Here is a 22877-nt window from a genome sequence, read left to right on the forward strand (position 1 = left end):
TAATGTTTATTTCAATCTTATCTCTTATTTCATTACTTTTCACATTTACATGTCATGTCTTTGCACTTTATTACCGTGCTGTTGATACATTACATAATCATTTTGTCTTACATTTCTGAGAGATAAATGAGGAGTATGGAGAATAATTTCTTCTCCTTAGCTCTTATGATTTCTGCCTCTTATTCCCATTTTCCCTATTTTGCCAAACAGTGTGCACTAGAGATGGGTAGGTGAAAAAAAAAAAAAAAAAAAAACAATTGAAAAGTTGATGAACTAGTGGCCTAATTTTAAGAAGCCACTAGATAGCGCTCTTGGCTTAGAAATTAGGTGAAGTTTCAGCGAATTAGTTGTTCACATCCAAACATTTCACAGCAGACAGTGCCATCTGGTGACATGAACCCCCATTCAACCATCAGTCGTGAGCACGGTTTGTGTGTCTGCGTGCATTTGTGTGTGTTTAAACATATCTATCATAGTGAGGTCCATTCCATTTTTGTGAAAACACCTCTAGTGTGGCTCATAGTCTTTTTGTGGCCCTTTGTAAGCCTCAATTTGAGGATAAAAAAATCATGGTTAAGTTTAGTCACGTTTTGAATGCTTAGGTTTAGGAACCTTATTGGAGGTTCGGAACCCCATCAGTTTCATATGTGCATTCACCAAACCCTTATTAGGTAAAATAATATATATAATTTTTTTCCTTCAAATTCAAGACATAGTTAAATGTATTATTAATGGTGCACAAAATGCATGAACATCTCCTTGTTCAAAGAACAAAACCAAGACAGTGTGACAGTGTGACTTCTGCTTTGAGAGACTAGATCAGATATGCGTGGCTTCACCTCGGCAAGTGCCACACTCATGTCATTTTCAAAGCAGAGTCCGTTCTTATCCTTCATTTCTATGTCCATCATCCAACAGTGACATGTTGATTATTGAGTGCATTAAATTTCCGCAGCGCGGATTGGCCAAGCAATGTAACGTGATCATCTGTATCCATTGACGGCCAAGCGGGCCGTCATCCCAAATTGATACGATGAGTCGGGTGTGTGTGACCTACGCGGCGGAGGCTCCGCAGAACCCCTGAGACCAACTCACCGGACCCCTAGGATGAGAGGCGTGACAAAAGCATTATGATGAAGCCATGAGCGGACCCCACAAAGATGGTGTGACAAGCCTGTGTGTGCACATGTGTGGTTGTGGTTGTTTATGTTCTGTCACTAAGTACTGTTGACAGTCGTGTCCACCCACTCTAACATGCCAATCTCATCGTCACTTGCTTTAATCACTCCTCATTACTCTGTATGACCTATCTCTAATAACTGAACTTAACCGGCAAGTCAGAGTGAATAGGAGGTCCTCCCGCCTCTCCCTCACTTGCATGCATGTAGGCTGTGCCCCATTTCTCACCCTAACACTAGTACTTGGTTTTGAGTGCCCTCCACTATGAAGTGGCCTCCGAGGACCAAGTGAAGTGACTGACGTCCCTAAGAATTGGGACACCACTTCATGACATCACACATTAAGACAACGTGTCATTAGCTGCCATGTTGTGTTTTGTTTCCTGCCGTAGTCTGTCCTGTCTCAATTGAGCTTCATCCCTCTTTTCTCCAGCTCATACCACCATCTCTCCAGCTTATCTTTTCCACTCATCTTTACTCTCACCACAATCACTACGTCGTCGGCAAATATGATAGTTCCTGGAGACTCCTCCCAGTCTGTCAGTCAATAACAATAGCAAACAAAAATGGTCTGAGAGCTGATCCCTGATGGATTCCTCCTCTCAGCCTGAATCCCTCCATCACTCCTACAGCCCACCTCACCGCTGTCTCACTGTCCTACTACTCTGAGGCTCCTTGCAAAGTGCAAAGTGAGGACATTTTGGCCGGTCCTCACTTTGTCAAGCCTCAGTTTGAGGGTTAAAACTCCTGACCTCCTCATAGGTTACTACATTTTTCTTTAGGAACACACTCATTCTTTAAGAAGTCTCATTGGCTTTTTCATACAATACAACTCCTTCTAACCTTCTGTGTACTTCTCTATCAACATCCTGTGATCCTTTTAAATGTTCATTTTGATCTTCACCGTTATACTAGTATAATAGTTTTATGAACATTAGAGCTAAGTGTGATGTTGTTTTTGCCCATGAGTATTTTCCGGCCCTCTCCTTTTAGCCAGAAAGCTCTATGTCCCAGCTGTGGCTCATGTCCCACCTGTGGAGGCGAAGAGATGTCAGATCATCACTGAGTCTGTTTCTGCCTGTTGAAAAATGATGTTAAGTATCCTTGGAATTCTTTAAGATGGTGTACAGTCATCATGGACCTGTCCTAGTGGACGTGTGGCATATAACTCCACATCACCGAGTCAATGTCATTGATCACTGACTGGTGTCAACTATCAAGTGAGAGCGTCTTCCATCTGCTGCTTGGTGTCTTTGCTGCGATTCACTTTTATCATCTGATTTCCTGCAGTAATGAGCTTCTCATCTCCAACTGACCGGTATGGCAAACTGGATTTGGTGTGAGATAGGGGTTCTATTCTCACCTCGTGTCTTCATACAGTACAACTCTCAAGTATATGAAGGGTGCAGGACAACCCTTGATACTAATTTAACATGCAATTTGATATCTGCAGTTTCACAGCAATGGCCACAGTCTTTGGACAACCTGAATCCGCTCTAACTCTGTGTCCATATGAAACATACAGTACATGTATTACCTGGAATGGTGCCTCTCCAGCAGGTGAAATACAATAATGTACTGGTGAAATAATCACAAATGAAGCTGATAAGCAGCTCACTTTGAACTGGAGGCATATTTTAGGGATGATGCAACAAAGGACAACTCATGAATGAATTACTTTGATTGTAATTCAATTTGAAAGTACCAACAATGCAACAAAAAAGTCAGCTGCAAGAATGGTTGGAATTGTTGATATAAATAAATCAAGCATGTCCTCGTCATGTGACTGTTTAGTTACGTTCTTTCTCCACCGCTGAGTCCCGGCTAGCCTGGGCCGCGGGTTAGCTTAGACATTAAGCTACTCTCCTTAAAACACATCTTTAAACATGTCAGGTTTGGATCCAGTGGAACCGGACATTGAAAAAAAAATTCGGGATAAGGTACATCGATTCAGGACACAAGCTGATTGGTTCTTTCTTCGGAATCATTTTGCAAAGGCACTGGGCTTTTACACAAAAGGGCTTTGCTTGAAGCCAGATGACAAAAACTGCCTTCTGGGTCAATACAGAAGTAAACTAAGGCTGGGAATGCTTCAAAGTGTGTTAGGTGATGTGGATGCCTTCCTAAAAGACGACAAGTTGTACTGGATTGGAGCACTGCTCGAAGCAGAACTCCTGTTCTTTGTGAATGATGCTGATGATGCTATGCTTTTGCATCGAAGGGAGCCGAGAGTCTTTCCGGTCACAGAGCATAAGTTTAGTACTTTGAGAACCCAGAAACAGTTAAAAGAGGTGCGGAAGGATATCAAGCGTCCATCACGCCTGGTTGCGTTTCCAATACACCCCCGTCCATCCCTCTTTATACAGCGCTGGGATCCATTTGTAAGGAGGATCATTAATCAACAGCCCAGACTGCAAAGACCCAATATCCTTGGTGTTTACCCCTACAAACACAAGTTCTCTCTTTCCTTCCCCCAGTCAAAAGGTAACGCATAGCCAACAATGCCTTTCCCCACTCCTGGACTTCCTGAGCACCAGGACAGACAGATCACAGGAGGAACGACTCTAGTTTCCTCTGTTGTAAAAACAATCCAAAACCTGATTTAAAAGACCTGGAGAGAGATTCACAGCCTGAGACTTGGAGTTTGGAGCTCTTCTCATCTTGTGTGTTTGCCTATACCTTGAATCAGGGCTTATGACCTGACTGTATGCTTTGAAAAAAGTGAGAAATTGATGGTAGTGAAAAATCAAATGTGAACTGGTCTAAATGACCCAGAACAATGGAATTAACACCTTGTCGGATTGATTCGCGTCTGATGTGATTTTGTGTCACTATCTTAGACTTCAGTCAGTGCTTGTAAAGTGGTGCCTGTTTTACGCACAAGTACAATTCCAAATTCAAGCAAAATTCAAATTTAAAAAAATAAAACTGATGGGTATCATGATGTAACAATGTTTGTGGGTCCATATTTATTTATTCCATTATTTTCTCTTTCACTGTCTAACTTTGTTGAGTTGTCACAAAGCCCCTCATCGCAGACTACCTTGCACAGGTCTCTCAGAACTCAGAATCGTCTTTTTTTGCCAACGACAACATGAGTAACGGTGCAAGGTGACTGACTGCACAGTACAGAGTTCTGCACACGAGGGGGTCTCGTAATCAAATACTTGTGTTAACTGTTTTGGCTCCTGGACTCGGGGGGAAGAAGCTGCGCCACATTCTGCTGGTAATGGCACTCAGCAATCTGTTGCACCAACCAACTGCAACCAAAGCACTCGCTTGAACCGGTGACAGAGGTGCAGAGAACAGGCTGAATGATGGATTACTGGCACTAAATCTGCAGCGTCTGGGAAAGGTTGTCCATCCATCTGCCTTTGTGGCCAGGAGTACTTTATCTGCTGTTTTGTTCTGTTTAATTAGTACTGTCTAAGTCTCTGTGCTCCAATCCTTGATGCTGATGCTCCCCAATGTGACTGTCCCTGACTGAGTCACAATGACAATGTTCACAACACAGTTTAGAAAAAAAAATTGATGCCTTTGTCTCACCAAAATCTGACTTTAACTCAACAGTTGGAGCGATAATAGATAATCTAGTCGCTCAATTGCGCTACTGTGATTTTGAATGCATAAGAACAAAGAACTGAAGATGATCAAATTACATTCTATGCCTATGTATAACTAGAAGGTGCTCTGGTCCGTGGGTCTGTGTGGACATTCATATCCTCCAGCACTGAAGACTGAATTATGCACAGTAACAATATTGAATCCATGTTATATAATAGTTAAGCAAATGTCATACAGCTTGTCATGTAAAGCATTTGCAATGTGGAAAGGGAGATGGAAATAAAGATTAATTCATTCAAACAGAAAACAAACAAGTAGTCAAGAAACAAACATGGAACCTTAAAATAAGATCCGGGACATTGCCGCCAAACATCTGTCTGTGACCAGCTCCATCAGGCCTTGTTGGACAGTCGCGCCACCATCTTGTGGAAAGCCACCACTGTCGTCTGGGACTGCTCCAGGCGTTCCCCCTCGCTGCCCACCTTCTCGAACACCGCCTTGTCCTTGGCCACCAACACCATCATGTTGTTGGCAAGAATCTGGTTATGGAGCGCGGAGCAGTAGGCTCTGTCTAAGAACTACTGAGATCACGTCGCCACATGCGGCCCACCTGGTCTGGTAGCGCCAAGAGTCCAAGAGCTGCGAATGCTTTGAGACCAAACACAGGCATCATGATGGTCTGCAGTGTCAAGAACGAGCTCACATGACTCGCAGGAACGAAACATAACTATGTACCTAGCATCCGGTGATGATCACAAGTCAAAGGCTGAGTGGACAAAGAGGCTGAACAGCGGAAGACAAGGGGGTTATCGGTAGTGGGCAGTACCTACCTGTCAAGCCAATCAATCGAAGTCTCAAGCCAAGGCCAGTGCCTCGATGTGAATTAACCAATGACATAGGTCTTTCGAGGGCGCAACACATCTGACATAGAACACCATTCATTTTATCCAAAGCACTGTTTCCCCCCCCCCCCCCCCATTTTCACCTACTAATAATTTAGTACATAACCTACTGATGCCGTTTTGGTTCATTTTTCAACGATGACTTTGTCGGGTTTTAACAGCACAGAGCAGTGGAAAGCCACTGTTCTCCATCACTGCCGTCTTGTGGCGGATCATGCTCCCTGCCGCGTGCTGGACATCTCATGCTTCAGTCCGCCTTTCCAGCAACATTTGTAGGCGATTTGTCTTATGCGTGGAAACGAGTCTCATCTCGTTTGATTAATTAAAGTTTAATTAATGAACAGTGTGACCACTGGTGGCGCTTCGTGCAACAATGCACACAAAGAGCGAGCGTCCCAGACTAACTGGAGCCAGAAACTTGTGATACGTTCCAGAGCCGCAGTACGACCCACGTAAGAATGGAAATGTATTTAAATGTCATTCACCGATACATTCATATTCATCGAACCTGTTGACTTTATTTTGTGCGTCAACTAATTTATGATTGTGAATCTAGCTCGTTATTTCTTACTGTCCAAAGATGAAAACTAATTCTCATCTCTGAGTTGTCTCAGGTGTCTGTGCACAAGCTGCGAATATAAAAGCTGTCTACCCACGCTGGCGGTTTTGCTGGGTGGATGTGCGAGATTTGAAGTGAAAGACTTATGTGCTGTCAGTGCAAGGCGTTTATGTGGGAACTAGTTTGTTGGTGAGGCGGAGGGATATGCACTCATCTTGGGCTGCAGCCTATTTGTCTCCGGGAATCTGGAGGACATAGCATGGGGAGAGAGACGGGACGATCGCCAACAGACGGATCGAAGCTACGGTAGATTGATCACAAAGTCACTACCACCGTAAATAATCATGTAAGTGTGTCTTTACTAGAGAAATCTGTTAGTAGAATGTTTCACTTGCTTTTTAGTGCCACGGGATACATCGCTATTATCAGTTTACCTTGAGAGCTTGGCTAACAGCTAGCATAGCTTAGCGTGAGCTGTGAACTTCCAAAAGTTTGCAGATTGAGGAAAGGGTGTCTGTAAGGCCGAAGTCTCCCGTGGATAGCATCAAAAGTGGTTAAAGCTTGATGGACAACCATGTGTTGTCATGAGATTGCATTCGTTTTTTACTGTTAACGGCGTCAGATCTTTAAATCAAACGGCGAACTGTTCGGTGGTCTGTTGCCGAGCTAAGTAGCAAACCTTCGTGGTATATTAATGCTAGAGTCTTTAAGCACCACTGACATGTCTTTGTTACCCCAGTGAGTTCAAAATATAGCCTTTTGAAAGAATGAATAATGATCGAGCGTCACAACGGGGACTGCGCTGCTTTTTATCTGTCAAATGAGTCCCAGTCCACAACAAGACAAGTAGAAGAGTGTTACGTAGGTCGCATGAATTTCATGTCGCAACGTTTGACTCAATCATTTCTACCGAAGGGTCTGAATGTATTACCATGCCGTGGCTGAATTGTATGCTATGACACACGCACACACTCGGCGGAGAGAGAGTGCATGAGTCCATATGGGCTGATGTGTCATTCTAGAGCATGTGTCATGAAGTGGATGGACAGATTTGCACGAATAACGACTTCCTACTAAGGATGGGTGAAATGGGTGAAGTTATCACTATATATTGCCGTTCTGGCAATAATGATAAAAAGCACAATAAATACACTTGCATTGGTTATTTGCATTTGACTCTCGACATTCAGTATTGAAAGCCAAATTGTTTTATGAAAAAAAGAAAACTTTCCAAACATACATAAAAGTGTCAATCAGTCCTATTTCTAGTGTGATAAAACAAATATTTCTACGGTACTTTTTTTATTTTCAAAAGTACTTGTGTGTGTGTGTGTGTGCAGAGTGCAAGTTTGTTGATGGTCCTTCATTCCATGTTATAGCGCTGGCGCTGCCTATGAGACAGTTTCGGCGTGATCAGTGAATCGTATCTGGGGACGCAGCAGTACTGCCAGTACCAGACCGGATTTCTGTCCAATATGCAAAATCCAATTTTCACCACCGTACTGCAGGAGACCACATCAGAAAAAATATTTGAACTACTGGATCAAACCAAACCGACACTGGTCCAGAGACACTGGTCCCATTAAGTTTTTATGTTTGTATACACACATCTTATGTCCTGATTCCTGTACTTCCTAAGAAGGATTTTCCTCTTCATTCCTAATGCACGTAGTCTAATGAACTGCCCCATGGTCAGCTACTGTAATCACTGGGGAAGCATCAAAAAGCACCCAATAATTTCCAGTATTGCGTTGTTTTTGATATCATATGCAAATCACAGCTTGCCGCTCGAGCATGCAGCTGGTATTATAGAATAATCATTAGCTTCAAATCTAGAGGTGCTAACTGAAAATGACAATTAAGGTGATTTGTGCGGCTTTGAAAGAATCTCTGTTAGCTCGCGGGTTTAAACGCTCCATCCTGCCATCAAGATGAGGTCACAATAGAGGAGCGTCATCATCATTTGAAGTTTCCTCTTGGATTGAGTGTCAGACTTCTGGTGACTTGATGTTGAAATCTCTTCATGATTTTGATAGAACGAGCTAGGGATGGACGATAACTTATCGTACACTATATACCCCCAAAAACAATCTCCATCATGACAATTCTGCATCTCACGATGGATTTGATAGACACAGCTCACTCGCTGCATTGGACCTGCACATGTGAACATGATGAGACTGTGACAGTGTGCTGCGCTCTACAGCTCTGCTGCTCTGCGGCGTGACTGTTGTGGAGAGTGTGATGGACTTTGGTTGACAATCGTTTTAAACTTATTTTTAATACAGGGAACCTTTGATAATGACACTGGTTGACGCTGAGTCTCTGGAACTGTGTTTATTTTATAAGATCAAGTGGTCCTAATTTCTTTTTTTCTTATGCGGTGTCTGCCTTGGTGCATTACAACACATGCAGAGTGTCCCGCTCCGCTGGCGCCTTGGCGAAACACCATGGTGAAAATAGCTGGATATTGGACAGACATCCGCTCCGGTATTGGTGGCGACGTCGCCTTCCGCGTCCCCATTAGGGTTCACTGATCGCGGACACTGTCTCTCAGGCAACGATAATCCTACAACCCGGCATCAGTTGGGGACCATCAACAAATTCTTAAACGGTCCAAGTTTTAGTGAAATATTCAATAAGGCAATGAAAAGCAGCCATTTTAGGAGAGAGAATTATGAAAAGGTTTTTCATCACACAAGACAAAGGACAGTTTGTATAATGATTTCGAGAATATGACCAAATAATCATTTATTCACATTATTTCTAATATTCCTTCAATAGCATCTAGGAAATGTGAACTCTTAAGAGACCTGAAATAAAGAAGACAGGCGGCTCAATTTAATCCCTTTTTCTCATCTCTACACTTAGTTAACTATATTTAAACATTAACAAATAGTGATGATGGAGACAAACCCCACAAATAAGCTTTATGATGAAAAACAGAAGTTATAGCATTTATTGTGATTTTTCTTTTTTTTTTTTTTTGTCCATATCGCCCATCCCTAGACCGAGGGAAAGGAGGGATGTTGAGTCCACCGAGTGTTTACGGGGAGGCATTGCTGGAGTGCTGACACACAAATGCAGACTAATTGTACTGCATTGCTGTATTCCGCAGCAAATACGGAACGTTTTTGCTTTTGATTTCTGGTTAAATTGATGTGGACTCGCCATGTGTGGATGTTGTGTGTGTGTGAAGTATGCTTCAAGGACTGAAAGGCAGACAAGATAGCGGAGGGTGCTGTGGTGGTTTTGGGGGAAAAACAAAATTAATGTCTTTTTAACAGATAATCATAGAAGACCTAGTGGGCTCACAGGCTAGGCGTTGAGAACCGGTTCCTATTCAGAAGTAGTAAGAAATAGTCCAATTCTCTCTAATCGTAAGATATGTCCATTTTTGTTCCCCTTATTGGTTCCTGACTGCTGTCTGACTGTTAATCTTTGCTGTCACTGCATGCTGACGGCACCACGTCACCACCTACAGCTGGTCACAGTCACAGAGAAGTTCGAGCATCAATGGATAGTTCAAAAGTGTGGCTTTGACTATTTTCAAAGATGACACACCTTTAGGATGATCGAACCTCTTCAGCATCGTGGTATAATGATGAAAGAGTGTTCCGTGTTTCAGCTGTGATTCTGGACACCCAAGAGCTAACAGCTGTCAGTTAGCGCATAGTCTGTTGTTGGATCAGATGAGATTGATTCTTTTGTTTTTTGTGTCCAGGGTTGTAAATCCAATGTCATGACACGATGAGTAGGGCTTTATACTGGCACTAATGATCAGAAATGTAGGATGTCGTGCTGAGAATACAGAGCGTCCAATTTGTCATATTTTGCAGCTCATGTCCCCAGTTAAAACCCTGGGACACAAGAAGCTCCACCAAAACCAGTGTCCCTTCAAATCTTTCAGAAAATTATGCAAATGTATCATTAAGTTATTGAATCATGAATATCCTGAGCTGAATAAAGTATATCGTATAGTGAGATTAGTGTATTGCTACAACCGTACTTAGGAAGCATGTTCTTCACCGACAATTATAACCAGAACTAGGGATGCACCGATGCCAATCCTGGTATTGGGTATCAACCTGATATAGCCTCTTTAAGTGGGATCGGGCATCTGTGAAATATTGCAGATCCGGTATGTGATCCTGGCATTTAACCTTTGTGTATAGTGCTCACATTGATGTCATACACGGCACCCATCGTAATAACACGGCAGCAGCTCTGTGTGTGTGTGTGTGTTGAGGGAAGTGCTTCATTGAGTGATCGATTATGAATAGTAAAATAATACACAACAAAAGTTTAGTTATGTTAATATTTTCATTGAAAGAAGACCTTTTTAAGCATGACAGACCTCCAGAGTGCCACTGAGATTTTTTTCTCGGTCACACTGGTGTCAAGCCGGTCAAATGCATAACCGAGTTGTTTTTAAATCTGATGTGGCTCTAACTTGACCACCCACACCTTCACGACAGAACGATTGAGTTCGCCTTGTCAGACCCATGATGCTGAAGACTGCACCACAGAGATGACAAAGCATAATGGCTGACATGATGACTCACTTCAGAATTTTGACACTGACACTCAGTGTGTCAGTTTTTGGTTACTGGTTAAAAAGCTGTCTTAAAAACGAAATGCAGAACCAAACATATTTGCTCCATAATGCGAAGAGAGAAAGAATGAGTGCAGATATAAAGCAAGCTAAGGCAAAGAATGATTTTGTCTGAAAATGATCCATTCTAGAATAAAGTCCTAATTGTTGTAAATTCAAAAATACACAAGATTGTGATAACATTGAAACAGTTATTCAAAGTAAATGAATGCTGAACATTTGTGTGATCCATGATTGGAAACTGGCCACCTTCTTTGAGGATTCTCTGTCCACACTCGAGTGTGTGTGTGCGCGCGTATAAAGAACAATGACTGGGGCTGCTGAACAGCTGTGTGCTGGAAGGGAGTGTTTCAGGCAGAGATGGGATGAGACAGGAAGCAGCACTCTGCGGTCACATCCTTTCTGCAGGGGCCGGATTCACAAGACTTTAACATCTGCTGCTCCTACAGGGCACATGACTTTCTCTGGCTTGTATGGACCTGATGGATATTTTTTTTTAATGTTTAAAACAAATGAACTTAATCTGAAGTTGTTGCAGCTCATTCATGCAATGTCCCAAATATTGATATGAAAACCTTTTTAATTGTTTTAGTGTGAAAACTATTTGACACATTTCATTTTATTGCAATGGCACATTACATTCAAGTGCAAATAAGTAGTTATTTGCACCGTGTTCAACTAATATGCAGATGCCAAACTCTTCGACAAAAGTCAATGTCGCAACAGTAGAAAACTGGCACAGCTGTTCAGCATTACTTCCCTTCTTAAAGCAATATTTTTCTGAAACCAATAGTATTAATGAATTTGTTCTGTATGTATATGTGTCTATTAAATTGATTTTAAATCAAAACCATTAAATATTATCTGTTATTAATTAACTGATTGCATCATTTCAGTTTGTATTTGTAGGAGCACCATCACAAGTGTGATACCTGTTTGCCCAATGACTTGCCAATTACTCTGCTGAAATGCTTTTCCTCTTCATTACAGTTGGAGATCACAGAACGGACCAAGGTGAAGAGGATTTTCTTTTGTGGGACGTACTGGCCAGGTCTAGCCTGTTGGCCTGGTTAGAGTCTTACCAAAGTCTTGATCTCCGCTCAAAGCGACAACCCCCTCCTACCATCAGTGGTTCTGACCTCGCTGCGGACAGCTTGCTGCAGGCCCCTTCCTGAGCAGCAGCAGCTGTGTCCTGCCGGCTCACTCCTCTCCCTCCCCTGCTTCCTGTCCTTGGTCAGACAAGGCTAAAGCCTCATCCCATTACATCTCCCATACCCCACCACTTATCTTGCGGCACACACACACACACACACACACACATACATTTACCTTCGTTGGTGGCTCCTGTTCTCAACCACACGTTTTGTACAAATTCTTGCGCATCTTAAGTTGGAGATTGGTAGTTGTTTGCGCCCTCTGGCGTGATTGAATTGGACTCAACAGTTCACACTGGTGATTGGACAACAGCCTGCAGAATGACCTCCATGTCCAGTCTGTTCTCCTTCACGAGCCCTGCAGTCAAGCGACTGCTTGGGTGGAAACAAGGTGATGAGGAGGAAAAATGGGCTGAGAAAGCAGTGGACGCACTTGTTAAGAAGCTTAAGAAGAAGAAAGGTGCCATGGAGGACCTGGAGAAAGCCCTGAGCTGTCCAGGGCAACCAAGTAAATGTGTTACCATTCCAAGATCACTGGACGGAAGACTGCAAGTTTCTCATCGAAAAGGTCTGCCTCATGTTATCTACTGCCGAGTGTGGCGTTGGCCAGACCTGCAGTCCCACCATGAGCTCAAGCCCCTGGAGGCCTGCGAGTACCCGTTTGGGTCGAAGCAGAAGGAGGTCTGCATCAACCCGTATCACTACAAACGAGTGGAGAGTCCTGGTATGTAGTTTTGTTGTCTACTTGTTGCTGTAAGGCTTTTTTATCTTCATGTTTAGTGTTTAAGTGTTCACTTTTAGGCTTTACGACTGCAGAAGTGCTTTGACCATAGCCACCTGTTTTAAGCAGCATCACACGCTTTGTCACAGGAGCCTAGATAGAGGCTGCTCAATAACTCATCACCGTAGCACTTAAACAGCCGTTTGCGGCAGAAGTCAACCAGGCTAAAGTTGTGACAGAAAGCTATAGATAAGCTAGGCTTTTAGCATACACACACGCTTTTAGCGTTCCCAGTCCATTCCCCTCAAATAACAAACGTTAACAGAGATAAACTCAGTAGCTGTTGCCACAATAACACTTTCAGATGCAGGTGTCTCCTGGGCAGTTGTTTTACTTGACTGTGATTAATTAAAAGTAAATACGCTTCCATGTCGCGATTGGCCAGATGTGGATAACCACGAGATTACGCCAAATTATGGTGGCCAAGCTACGGCTGCAAAAAGGTTGAAAATTGGTGAATTTCAATCTTATAAGGCGGATTTATCTGGCGGAAACACCTTTTTCATGGAAACCATTGTGAGGTAGGACTGCAACTAACAATTATTTTTGTTGTGGAATAATTTATTATTTTTTCGATGTAGTATAGATTAAATACTAATTGCAATTACCATTTTTTTGGGCCGTATTTTGAATTTCTGTTTAACCTAAAGTTGCTTATATCGTCTCACTGTGATACTCCGACACCGTATATTTTTAAACTAGTATATTCAAATAATCCAAGAACACATACCCCTGTGAAGCATAGACCATGAAACAGTTGACGGAGCCCTCCAGTTATTTAAAAGAAAGGTCTAAAAAAGTCTTATTTGCATAATCTAAAACGATGCATTCAGTGTTGCTCCCTAGTTCAGTTCTGGTTATTATTAGGAGACACTTCACATCACTGTAAAAAAAAAAAAAAATCACTGTAGTGGCGCAAATGGGACGTGTGTGACATCCTTAAAAACACACCAATCTCCTCTTACAACAACAGTTAGTGCCGTGCTAACTAACTTGCGAGCTGTTAGCTCGAGGGTGTGTGGTAATCACATTCATGGGTGAATGGGAGTAATTGTTAGTATTTACTACTATATTATTGTGCAGGCCTGCATCTTTGGGGATTGAAGGGTTATGCCATGTGTTGAGAGAGTGTCCATGTCATTTTAAAATAAGATCATCATTCAGCCTCACTTTTAGTGACTCAGACAAAATGACGAATTGCTCGCCATCAGAGATTCCAGTCACAGCTCTGTTGAATCACAGTGCATAGTTCAAGAGGCTTGAACCAGTTGGTCACTCAGAAACTTGAAGGCCAAGGGAGTGTGGGCTCTCACTGTAGTTAATGTGTTTAGAAGTGTTTGTATGGCTGTCTGCTTCTCCACGTGCACGTTTTGAATGACACTGCTTCACTCCCGTATTTGGTACCATCACTTTCAGTCAGATAAAGTCAGCGTGTTAACTAAAATGTAGGACAAAAAATCCATATTATGAGATGAATCCCTGAAATAAATATACTTTTTTTTACTGAATGGTTTGGGCATATTTTCTGATGATATAAGATGTTGGTTTGTTACTCCTTTTTCTCTCTACAGCACTGGCTCAAAAGGGAATTGCTCATAAATTGCATCAAAATTTGCTTTGAAATCTTATGCTATTTTCTTGGCATGCAACATTAATTAAGTTTTAAGTTCTAATAAAGCAAATCAATGATTTTTTTGTGATTTCAATGCAAGTCAAAATAACTGATGATTTTTTCCCTAATCGCCAGGGTTTACAGCTTTGCAGCAATCTCTTCTCTGAAGTAACTTCGCTCGCAATACAATCCACAAAGGTCAAGAGGTTTCCATCTACCAGCCTACTCCCTTCTTACAACAGAAAATCAATAATGCTAGCCAGCTCTTTGCAGTCTTATTAGTTTATTCGCCTCAAGCAATCTAGATGGGGTGTGGCATGAGCTAGTGGCCGTGTGATTGCATCAACTACTCAGAATAAAGACGGGTTCGTCTGTGTTTAACTCATGTACATGCTTTGGAGTTGTAACGAATCATTTTTGGTTATTCAAATATGCTGACATGGCATGCGTAAATGGCCCTCAATTTTAGTTGTAAATGTAGCATTTATGTTGGACATCAGTTTTATCCCTAAGTACCAGGTAGGATTTCCACCAACGACCAATGGTTGATTAACTCCAAAGGAATGCTTATAATGATTTAAATACCCAAATAGAGTGAAGTCGGTCATCTTCACAACATAAACATACAATCAGTGAATTGAGAAGCAACAAAAAGAATCGTAACAAGTGGACAGTAGAAGACACGTAAAAATATTACGTGAGCATAGAGTGAACATAGTGATCGATCACATGTAGAAAGGTATGTACAGAAACTGGACTCTGATTTCTTTTGGATACAGTAAGGAGAGATTGTATCACCACCCTTTTATACGCCATCTCGGCTAATAGTGGCTTGTTTTGTTTCATCTAATATCGTAACTTATAGTTAAGCAATGAGCGAGAACAATGCCAGTGTTGAGGACAAAATCCCTCTTTATGATTGCAAACAGATTATAATGAAAGAACATACGAGTTCAAAAGTGTGCTCGTCTTAAATACAGTCGGTACTCCGGCACAACCACTCCCTGTTTTCAGATGCAATGTGTCCTTTCATTTACAGAAACAAGACATTTAAAAACTATGATGAACTATTCAACCTGTACTTTTTCTATACTCACTTGTAGCCAGTTGAACATGCCGTGTGTTCAAGTACGTTATAATTCCTTGTGGCGATGTTTGAGTAACGGCATTACCTGTAGTTCGAGTTTTAAGTTTCTCAAACTTGTAATTTTAAAGTTTGTGTCCATCTTTGCTGGCAAGTTATTGTGAATAGGACGCTGCAAATTGAGCTACATTAGTGTGAATAAAGACAAGGGTTTTGTTGACATTAACTGTGCTTCTCAATAATAAATACATTGAAATTGATGTACAGTTCCTTTTGTTTTGTTTGTTCTTGCAACATGAAGCTTGGTTGAAGTGGAATAAAATAGAAATGTATTTTAGTCATGAAGTAAAGTAAATCGGCAGCAACTCTGATCAATAAGTGTTTTTTTAATCATAAATTTAGCTGTTTTATTGCTGTTTTAGCTGAATAAACCTGATCCCTAAATCTTAGTCAGTATGATTTTTTTTTTTTTTTTTTAAATCTCATGATGCCAGCAGGATCCTGTCCATTGATAACTGATGCCTATAGAGTTGTTTTGCTTCTTTTTTTGCTGTTTTGACAAGCCAAAGTCAATTTGGTTATACGAATACATATGGAAGGATCAAGGAGATGGAGTGATGACAGTGAATGCACAATTGGATGCATTTAAAGTCTGAACAGAAATGATTCTGATAATCTACCTGAATCACAAAAACATGTCTTCTTCTTGCTCTTCTTCTGCACATTGTCGTGAAATAATTTTCTTCCACCTTTCTGTTTTCAGTGCTCCCTCCTGTCCTGGTACCCAGACATAGCGAGTTTAACCCACAGCACAGCCTGTTGGTCCAGTTCCGCAACCTATCCCACAATGAGCAGCACATGCCCCTCAACGCAACCTTTCCAGAATCCTTCCAGCAGCCCCATAGTGGCGGCAGCAGCAGTACGGGTGGAGTCAGCAGTGGCTCTTTCCCCATCTCTCCAAACTCTCCTTATCCTCCATCTCCAGCCAGCAGTGGTACCTATCCAAACTCGCCTGCCAGCTCAGGGCCCTCCAGTCCATTCCAGCTCCCAGGTACGCTGTGTTATTGATTTCTGGCCCCACTCTGAATTGCAAGGCAGATTGTATGCTCTCTGTTTACATAATCATAAATGTTTTTACTTGCCTAAACGGGACTGAATAATAATGTTATCCTATCTCTTCAGGGATTTGAGTATTCAAGATATTATGACAAATCAACACTATTCTCCTTGCTCATCCTGAATGTGAAGCTTTGTTAGTGGAAAGCGCTTTGCCTTCGATTGACATCTGACACCCCTACAATGGCAAATGCCTTGACTACCACAGCCCAACACCCTGATAACGTCTCTTGAACGTGTGTCCTATGAGTTCAGAAACATTCTCAACAATGCTGTGAGACAAAATCACAATTTCATTATTTCTGACACACCATTATTTCAAATCCGATTCAACAGGAACTTGAGTCCGCTCCATGTAAATGATCATGGTGCACTGCCACGACAAAATAAGAGCCAGCATGCCTTTATTTCTCTATCTTACAAATGTGTATTATATTGTTTGAAGATAGTTTAAAGTACTCCATGATTTGTGGCTTGAGAGGAAGTCAGATCTTCACCCCGTCACCAAACGTGGAACTGCCCGCACTGCACATGCTCACATGCCCACCAGACGTGGAACTGCCTCTGTTTCCCATTTCACTTGCTCAGACAAGGATTTCTATGTTGCCAATATGTGCCTTGTTCTCAGCTGTGCTGAATTATGACTTCCACCATTACTAATGTACGCACTACATGACACAAAATGACTTGACCTTATAAAACCAACAGTGACTCTCAGTCATTAATTAATTTCATTTCAAGTGATTAGTAATGTCAGCACTGTGAGTTTCTTCGATTATAAATACCTTTCAAACGGTTGTTGCGGAGGTGGGAGTCTGTGATGTGATGTTTGGTGCTCTCTCCTCAGCTGACACTCCACCTCCAGCATACATGCCCCCTGATGAGCAGCTGGGCCAAGATAGCCAATCGATGGAAACCAGCAGCAGTCTGGTGCCACAGACTGTGGCCCGAGGAGGTGAGGATGCTGCTGAGATGCTGGTCTGTCTACCAAAATTAGTTGACACACAACTGTTGAACAACAGCTCGACCAGAACTGACGGTCAGAATCATCTTTATTTTAGCCCAATAGCTTTCTGCTGTTCCATTATTAAACTGAGGCATTGTTGCTTAAGTGTAACGTGTAAATGCTAATGGTGGGTAAATGATGTGTCAGTCGGTGTGGCACCTCTGTATTCACACAGCTCTGACACCGTGACGGTGTTTCATTCATGCACCGTCTGCTACAATTAATTATATTAGTTTTCAGTATATTTTTGGTACACAGCATGAAGCATGTGGTGCAACAATAACAGATCATTAAACAGGGGGTTGTTATTTTTAGTTAAAAAACGTTCATGTAACGTTTTGGGTCAAAGGTGATTTAATTTATTACACAGAATATTCAATTCAGATTTTTTTTTTTTTTCCGTGTACCGTAAGAAAACAAATTCAATGTGAGAACACTAGAAGTTTTACTTTTATTTTACGACCTGGATGGGCAAGATGGAAGTGTAAGGTGCTGGGTGTTGTTGACATGCTTTGGCAATGGGAAGTACCAAAATGTTCTCACATTTTTGTGGCTGGCCGCTGCTGATGAGAGGAGAAAAAAAGATCTCTGATCTTCATTTGACTATTTCATTAGTAATCTGAAAATTGTTGAATAATTAATATTGTTCTTTTTTGTATGTTGTGTTTTGGATTCTGAGAAACCTCTTTTGTCTTTTGTGTTTGGCTGAACAGATGTACAGCCAGTAGAGTATGAGGAGCCGAGCCATTGGTGCTCTATTGTCTACTATGAACTCAACAACCGAGTAGGTGAGGCCTACCACGCCTCCTCAACCAGCGTGCTAGTGGATGGCTTCACAGATCCTTCCAACAACCGAAACCGTTTCTGCCTTGGTCTGTTGTCCAATGTCAACCGGAATTCCACGATTGAGAACACCCGTCGTCACATTGGCAAAGGTAGGATTTGCAGCGCTGATAGTTCTAACGTGTCTGCCCATGTAAGATTACCAACCCAGCTGTCTCGCTTCTTTATCTCACAGGAGTTCATCTTTACTACGTGGGAGGAGAAGTATACGCAGAGTGTCTCAGTGACACCAGCATTTTTGTACAAAGCCGTAACTGTAATTATCACCATGGCTTCCATCCTACCACTGTCTGCAAGATACCTAGCGGCTGCAGCCTCAAAATCTTTAACAACCAGGAGTTTGCCCAGCTTCTGGCCCAGTCTGTCAATCATGGCTTTGAGGCAGTCTACGAGCTTACCAAGATGTGCACCATTAGGATGAGTTTTGTCAAGGTACTGTCCTCATTACAAAACTTTTCCTTCCTTGTAGTTGAAAAGCACTAGTTGCCAGTGTGTTGAAACATTGCCAGTTCAATCGGCATTTCAGACATGTCCTTGAGCTGGACACAACTGGCGAACACAGCAGCTGGCACACTGTGCTGGAGTCTCCTGTGATATGATGTGTGACTTACAATAAAGTTCTTTAACATAGTTTTGAAGCTATTTCCTTATTATATCTTAACACTTGACATTACTGTGGAGGTGCAGTGAGTTGGCTTCTGTGTAATTCGGCATGCATTTTTCCACTTTTCAGGGGTGGGGAGCGGAGTATCACCGACAGGATGTCACAAGCACCCCCTGTTGGATTGAAGTGCATCTGCATGGCCCACTCCAGTGGCTTGACAAGGTTCTTACGCAAATGGGCTCACCGCTGAACCCAATCTCCTCTGTTTCCTAATGGTTCAGAAGTGCTTTGTCTTTAAGTCCTTTTTTTTTTTTTGTTTTTTTTTTATGTTTTTAATCTTTCCCTCATTTTGTCCACCCATTGGTGATTCATAATTTAAAGTGGTCTTAATAGAATAACTGGGGAAGGGAATGAGCTCTCTCTTTGGTATTGGAGAACAAAGCAGCCAGATTCCAGTGGTTGGGACCGAGAAATGTTACAGGCAGATACCAAGTGAGAGATTTCAAGCAGCAAGGACAACGTGAACACTACAGCTCGGAGAGCAAATCCTTTTGAGCTGCTGAGGCTCAAGTGTGAACTTGACTAATGTTGATTTCTGTGTCCCACTTATCTGGTTGTCTCCATTTTTTATTTCTTTATCTAGTTTTTAACAAAGCAGAACTGTTTCCTTGTGTCCAATAGATGCATTTACTGATTTTGTCACATTATCAAATAGTTTCTCACAAATCTCACTGTTTTATCCTTGGGATTTACTGTGGATATTGCAACAATGTTTTCTGTAATACAGTGATAGAAATAAACACTGAGATACCACCTTTTGGAAAAGTGATGGCCGACCAGGTATTAGATATGAGCAAGGAATCACTGAAGAGTTCTAACATGCCATAAGCTAACATTGTAAATGTTGCGTCTATTGTCATAGAAGTAGTCATTTATGATATAATCCAACATTGAACATCATTATTGATTTCTAGTCTGTACTCTCCTATTCATGTACAAGTAACATTGTCTGCATACTCACTGTACTAACAATATTGTGCACTTGAGAATTTTGTGGAGGCATATTGAATTGTGCCCTGGGTACCAAGACAGTTATTGCTAGATAATTGACTTGATGAAATAAACTTATTTGACTTTTGGAGCACGTGTTGCACTTCTTTCACTCTCCAATTAGACAAATCTGTTTCATTACTGATGTCATTTATAACTGAGTTTTTTAGAATTCTCTGTGAAAATTACTTAAGACTGTTTTTTTTTTTTTTAAGTGTGGAGATTCCACACATTCTTTCACCAGCAAGACTCATGGAGCTTTCAAGCCAGTTATGTGCTCAATGTTTTCTTCTTTTTTGGGTAAGGCAACTGAAACCACAACTATCGTACTAAATAGGTTGATGGGTACCACTGCTTACTTGTCCCTCATTCCATCCTGTCGCAGTGATCATTAGGTGAAACTGCAAACACTTGATGGCTGTTGCATTGAAACCGCTCTTATTTGTACTTTCGCAGGCCTGACCCTTTTGAGAGGCTTTGCTGTTGGATATCTCCATCATTGCACTGATGAGTTACACATGCCCTCGCCACCCCGCAGAGGGCAGTATTCCTTCCAGCATAAAAGACGGGGCAAATTGTTGCATCATCCGCATTTGTCTTCATGTGCACCTAAGAAACACGGCACTGAATTGAAAGTACTGATGAAGTTCCTCAGTTGTTGCATAATTGATCTTGTCTTCTGCTCGTTATGGAGATTGACTTCAAGGTGTGTGTGTGGCTCCTTTTTTCAACCGCCCACTGTGTTTCAGCTCATGGTGCCCAGACTATTTTTAGGTGAATTGGCCTGTCAGGCCCTTACACCTACATACAAGGTAAAGCAATATGCCTTCATTGTTTGGTACAGAGCTCTGCCAGTTGACCACAGAAAGATCCACAGCCCGAAAAGAGATCAGATGAGGGAGCATGTCTGTATACTGGTAAAGAGTCCATCTCTCCTGCTGGGGCCTTTCCTTCCGTGCTCCAGGCTTCACCCACCATCCTCCAGAAGGCCTTGCTACTGCTAACTCAATCTTCCAGTTCGCTGCGAGGCCCATTAAGACCAACCAGGCCCCAGCAGCTCCAACAGTTGAAACTGACAGTCTGACTTGGGAAAATAGTCGGTTGCTAGTTCTGCTAACACTGGCCGCGGGAAGAAGAGGACATTCTTCCAGTCAGCTTCTGAAAAACATTATTTAAATAATGAGAAGTGCCATACTGACATTGAGTGTTTTCCTAAAGTACGTGTTAACTCCTCTGTTGGCACTGAGATCAGTTTGGTCAACACTCCTAAGAGGGAAAATCAGGATGTTATGGTCCTCCCTGCTCTGTCCATGATCAAGGGGGATCACCCTTGACGGCCTTCTGTCAATTGGACTCTCTACCAACCTCTCAGAAGATGCAGGTCTGACACAAAATGGATCACCGCCTCTTCTGCTTTGACACAAACTGTTCTGGTGTCCCAGAAACATCAGGAGGACTCACACTGTGGACATTATGTGGCAGTCCATGTGAATCCTCCCCCTGGTTTTTCCACGACCTAAGAGGTTTTTGAAAGGTAGACTTTCCCACTGGATGCATGGACCTCACCCCCTGTGTAGGTTCGTCTGCGTCCAGCCTTCAGTTCATGAACCTCACAGACTGTATTGAGGAAATTTGGGACCATCCGTGCCCTCCTCTTCCTCCATAGGTCAGAAAGATGCTCAAGCTCTACAATTCTAGAGACAGAGGTCCAGGCGGCGTTCTACTCCGGCTGCGCATTGGTTCCCAAGAAGTCAGGCAGGTAGACACCCATTGTGGGCCTCAGCTTTTTGAACAGGTAGGGAGATAGGATGACCTCCAGAGATCTGAGAGACGTTAATGCCTATGGAAATATATTTCAAAAGATGAAATAAACTTTTTTTCAGTGCAAATTCAATGCTCATTTCTGATCGTCTGTTTGTCTCTGATGAAGATTGCAAGTGGCAGCTAGTGGAAACACTGCTGCGTTCAAGTGATGTCAGAACATCATTCAAGTTCCCAAAGTGCCAGGACTCCAAAACACATCTTTCAAAAGATTCCCGTTTTTTTTTTATGGAAATCAGGAACACGATCAAAATGTAATCGTGTGTTCACTTAGTTAAAATTTCAACTGAAATGTATTCTGTTATTTTGCTAATAGACAGGTAAAAACTCGGGATGCTCCGATTGATCGGTCACCGATCATAATCGGCCAATTTCAGTGGGATCGGTGAATACCGATCACTACCTGTCACTGCCCATCAAGTTCATTTTTTCACATCATGGACACAGAAGGTCTCATTGTCAATCCACATGATCGGTATCTGTGATCTGCATCAAAAATCCTGATCGGAGCATCCCTAGTAAAAACATAACCTCCAAAGGCCTCAAGGAAGCTCTGACTGCACTCTGCAAATGAAAATGAAACTGTGCTTCATGAAACTTTATCGGCACATCACCGCTAAATCAAAAAAATGTCACACTGAAATGGGAAGATTAATCGAGAGAGGATTAGAAGATTAGAAGCAACTAACTGGCAGCAACACACCACACAACATATAAGACATCACACACATAGTTACACACATGTTACACACAACCACTTTTCATAAAATAGGGGAAGTGGGTAAGGGGCTGTTCTTCACTCTGCTCCTTTTGAGCCTGTGAGATACACAAGAAATTTTGCCTACACTAAATGTAGAAGCAATGTTATATGAAGCAAAGATATATATAAGTCATGCAAATGTCAAATGTAATAAGAATGTTTTAGGGGAGAATGAAACAAACACTGATTCAGTCATAGTCATTGAATATTTGTGACAATGTGTTTCTT

General features: G+C 42.1%; 1 protein-coding gene across 2 annotated transcripts; it reads left to right on the top strand.

Moving 5' to 3' along the window:
- The first annotated feature begins 6391 nt into the window (after positions 1-6391).
- On the top strand, positions 6392-20152 carry smad5 (SMAD family member 5). 2 transcript variants are annotated; one of them, XM_053879628.1, is made up of 7 exons: positions 6392-6549; positions 11809-12696; positions 16213-16500; positions 17413-17604; positions 18285-18506; positions 18590-18846; positions 19148-20152. In XM_053879628.1, the coding sequence occupies exons 2-7, from the start codon at positions 12294-12296 to the stop codon at positions 19289-19291; spliced, it is 1506 nt and encodes a 501-aa protein (XP_053735603.1). In that variant the 5' UTR covers positions 6392-6549; positions 11809-12293; the 3' UTR covers positions 19292-20152. The 2 variants fall into 2 exon arrangements, with proteins under 2 accessions (XP_053735603.1, XP_053735604.1); XM_053879629.1 differs by having other exon boundaries at positions 17413-17520.
- The last annotated feature ends 2725 nt before the right edge of the window (positions 20153-22877 follow it).

This window comes from Synchiropus splendidus, chromosome 11 (assembly GCF_027744825.2).
Source record: "Synchiropus splendidus isolate RoL2022-P1 chromosome 11, RoL_Sspl_1.0, whole genome shotgun sequence".
In the NCBI taxonomy this organism is placed as follows: domain Eukaryota; kingdom Metazoa; phylum Chordata; class Actinopteri; order Syngnathiformes; family Callionymidae; genus Synchiropus; species Synchiropus splendidus.